Source organism: Nansenia antarctica, assembly GCF_963989245.1.
Source record: "Nansenia antarctica genome assembly, chromosome: 15".
Taxonomy (NCBI): Eukaryota; Metazoa; Chordata; class Actinopteri; order Argentiniformes; family Microstomatidae; genus Nansenia; species Nansenia antarctica.
The window spans coordinates 4708033-4712390 of record NC_137685.1 but is presented as its reverse complement, the minus strand read 5'-3'; the positions used below and the strand labels follow the sequence as shown (position 1 = coordinate 4712390).

General features: G+C 44.0%; 1 protein-coding gene across 1 annotated transcript in view; it reads left to right on the top strand.

The window, feature by feature from the left end:
• The window catches only part of LOC308170923 (inter-alpha-trypsin inhibitor heavy chain H3-like), a gene marked incomplete at both ends in the record, with an annotated part of 13830 nt that extends 10602 nt beyond the window's left edge, over positions 1 to 3228 (top strand). The window contains 3 exons of the mRNA XM_080545777.1: positions 469 to 641; positions 1058 to 1169; positions 3090 to 3228. Coding sequence (XP_080401903.1) covers positions 469 to 641; positions 1058 to 1169; positions 3090 to 3228 — 424 coding nt within the window. The remainder of the gene's footprint in view (positions 1 to 468; positions 642 to 1057; positions 1170 to 3089) is intronic.
• Between the last annotated feature and the right edge of the window lie 1130 nt (positions 3229 to 4358).

Sequence of the window (4358 nt, the reverse complement as noted above, 5' to 3'; positions counted from 1 at the left end):
ACCAGAGACACCAGGACCTTGAGTTGTAACGACTAATAAGACGCCACCACCGTTAAGGGCTTGACTGTTTCTCTGACTCACTCATTCTATCTGTCTCCCTCTCCTTGCTAAGCCTCTATTCGGTTGTTAAGTCGTGACGTGTTTCCGGGTCCAAAGTTGGCTGAGGCGCTCTCTTCGAATTGCCTCAGTAATAATAATAATTCATTATATTTGTATAGCGCTTTTCCGAGGCTCAAAGACCCTGACAATATTATGTGGAAAACGGGAAAGTTCTGTGTCCCTTGTTGTATGAATAGATCTGAGTCTAAAAAACTCGATTGAACTGTCATTCTACCGCTGTAGTACACTGGTACTCTGGGGCAGGGGGAATTTCTGGTTTGGACCCGGAAATTGCTAAACGTCACGTTTGACGCCAGACTTAACAACCGAATTCCCTTCTTCTCGCTTCCTCTTCTCCCTCTCCTACAGTCTGGACTTACGGGTGACCAAAGACCGCAGTCTGACCGTAACCCTCCGAGACTCGGTCGGGTTTGTGGTCCTCCTGCACAAGGTGTGGAAAGGCCACCCTTACCACCAGGACTACCTGGGCTTCTACACCCTGGACAGCCACCTCCTCTCCCCGAGCGTGCATGGCCTGCTAGGTATAGTAGTCTGCCACCAGAGGGCAGCACAGGACAAGGCTGTAATTAATTAACAGAGCCAGAATGAATCTGCTTGAAAGTTCTATCTATCAATATTTCATGGAATCTGTGTATCTATGTGTCGCTCCCCTATACCTGGGGTGGCTGTGGCGCAGGAGGTAGAGCCACCGTCTAATGATCACAAGGTTGGCAGATTGGCGGTTCGAGCCCCGGCTGGCCACATGTCGAAGTGTCCTTGGGCAAGACACTGAACCCCAAATTGCTCCCAGTGAGCGGGCCGGCGCCTTGCATGGCAGCTTGCCGTCATTGGTGTGTGAATGTGTGTGTGAATGGGTGTGTGAATGGGTGAATGAGAGGTCATTGTAAAGCGCTTTGGATAAAGGCACTATATAAGACAGTCCATTTGCCCCCTACAGGTCAGTTTTACCATGGGGTGGAGTTTGAGGTGAGAGACCTGCGCCCAGGAGAGGTCCCGGAGAAACCTGACGCCACCATGATTGTGAAGGGACGAGAGCTTAACGTGACACGGTAACTGTCACACATACAACACACACACACACACACACACACACACACACACACACAGACATACGACACACACACACACATATGACACACACACACACACACACACACACGCACACACACACACACACACACACACACACACACACACATACAAGTTACAACACACACACACACACATACATACACACACAGACACACTAGTGGCGGTTTGTCATGCAGGGTTAGGCCCGGCCCTACCAGCAGATGGCAGTGTTGTGTGAATTAAGCATCACCGTTGTCATCCGGTGCCTTTTAATGTCCCCAGGAAATCCTACTTCATATTTGATGTAAAATGTTTATTCTAAAAGGCTTCAATTATAGGTTTAGTTCTTCCTTATCATATACATAACAAAAAAGGGTCTTAAAGATATTATTTTGTATTTTAACCATTTTGCATTTGGTACACATGTTCGTTTTTGCAACTTACTAATGTAAGTTATTAGTCATTAAATAATAAAATGATTTGCTCATTATTATATAGACTAAGTTCAAATCTTTCTAATCATACATATTTTTCATGGAAAATAAAAATATATAATCATTTCTTTTATATACTGTGTGTCCCCAAAATAATGTTCCACCCTGTTAGTTTGTAGTTTTTTCTCTTTTAAGAAAATAGCCTACATTTCCCATGACATAATGTTCAGGAAATTACATTATTTAATTTGGAGGGAATTCAACTGAGTCAACTGAAGTAAGTATGAACTGTTTTATTCTTTTCCCCCCAAGTTTTATAATGTCAACCTGTTTGTCACAACCCTGAAGTTCCACCTGTTTAGGCAACTTTATTAAGAATAAAAGCTGAAAATCTGTACTTTAACCACATATGAATATACTCCATGCCACCCTGTTAGCTGAACATTTTCAAAGAATAAATGGACAATTATTTCAAATGTTTTGGTATGTTTTTGTGTTTCTTTGCAGAGATGGAAGGACATTATGTACTTTTTTGCTGAATTCTGTTGTTATTTATTTTGAATTACTGCCAAATAACTGTCAGTTCACACTAAACAAAACACAATGAACGCATACATTATTTTTAAACAGTAAACAAATATAATATAGTAAGGGACACATAATGCACAAGAAAATGTAAATATTGTTATGTACTTACATTTTTAACCCTTTGTGATTGTTATTCATAAGTCCCCTAACAGGGTGGAATACTGTCACGGTCCATGTCTGAACAAACTGCCCGTAATTATCAGGACTTAAGTGCCTGAGCTTGGCTGATATGTTTCCCAGACAGTTAAACACCCTTTTTCTGATTCAACGTTAAAGACATTTAAAATCTATACTATTTTTTTTCTATTTTATAAATGCCACCGGTTAACAGGATTGACCACAAATTGTATCTTCAGATCCTCCCGTTTGCAAATCGACTACGGCTGTGCTTTCATTTTCGTTCTCCTTCAGCAGCTGGAAGCTCTGAAACGCGTGAAATTTGCTGTTTTTCACAGCTGCTGTTGTCTACGGTAGTGGAAGCCAGTCCTGTTCGGTTCCTCTCTGTCAAAGTAACAGTATGAGTGTGGAAAATGGTTGTGTGCATCATGCTCAAAGTATGACTCTCTGGTGTCTGTCAAAGGCAAGCTCAAGGGGTTGAGCTTCAATGGCCCCACAGTCCCCTAGTGGCCCAGAAAGGCGCTGCAGCACACACACACACACACACACACACACACACACACACACATACACACACACACACGTACACACACACACACACGTACACACACACACACACACACACGTACACACACACACACACACGTACACACACACACACACACATACACACACACACACACACACACACACACACACACACACACACACACACACACTTGTCATCATCAGGTCCCTCTCTCTGTTCTCCATTCACAGGGGCTGGCAGAGAGACTTCAGATCAGATGTGAAGAACGGAGAGAACGTTCCCTGCTGGTTCGTCCACAGCAACGGCAGCGGACTCCTCGATGGGAACCACACAGACTACGTCGTGTCAGGGCTCTTCGAGACCGTCTGAAACTAGTCAGGCTGTTTAATACACACCAATGAATCAATGTTTCTACATGCTGTATGTGCTATATTGTAAATAATTAACGGTTAACATAGAATAGAACTGGAATGGAATGGAACTCAAGTAAACGTGCCCACCATCACTTAATTCATTTTCGTGTGATTATTCTCATGTCACTGCATGTCATGAGGCCATGTTTTGGCCTGGTGTGATTACTGATTTACTCAATTATTAATTTGCTGATGTAGAGTGGCTACGTAGACCCTTCACTGTTGGGGTGTCCGACTGTTCCATACCCTGCTGTAGGTCCAGGTAGATTACATTGCATTTAGACCAGATGTTAGATGGCTGACCCACTTGAACAAGGCCAAGTTCATTCACCCATACATGAGGCCACTTCCCAAAAGCATTATGACACAGGGCGGCAGAGCTAAAACACCTAGACTGAGGTTGCATCCCGATAGTCTGTCTCAAAATTAGATTAGAGGAACTAACAAGTTCATAGCACTACAGAAATGCTTTTGCCCTGTCCTCTCAGAACCACACCTTTGATGCAGGGCCACACACAAGGCCCTCCCCTCCCCTCCTCCCCTCCCCTCCCCCTCCACTCTCAATCCTGTGTATGCCGTCCTGCACTGACCCTTGTCAAATGTTTTGGGTGGTTGTACTGTGTAACATTGATACAGTATATTTGTGTGTGTGTGTGTGTGTGTGTGTGTGTGTGTGTGTGTGAAATCATGTCGGAAGTTCAGGAGTTGAGAACTGCGTGTGTGTGTGTGTTTGTTCATGTGTGCTTGGGGGGGGGGGGATCACGGATCACGTCCGTCTAATTCACCCCAGATGTGGTGGCTGGGGGGTGTCGGGGATGGGATGGTCCGGGAGGCCCTGAGCCTCTACTGTACTCTGGGAGGGAGGGGTCCTAACCTGAGATAGGATCAGTCAATCTCTCATTTCATTTTCATTTTCGGACATTTAGCAGAGACGCTTTTATCCAAAGCGACTTACAAGTACATTTGTCTAAAGTAAGCGAATCATCTATAGAATCAGTCATCATAAGAACAAAAAACACAAGTAGTTAGGTGGAGTTGGTGAACAATGATCACATAATGGGGTAACCTTGCAAAGACTAGTGTCAT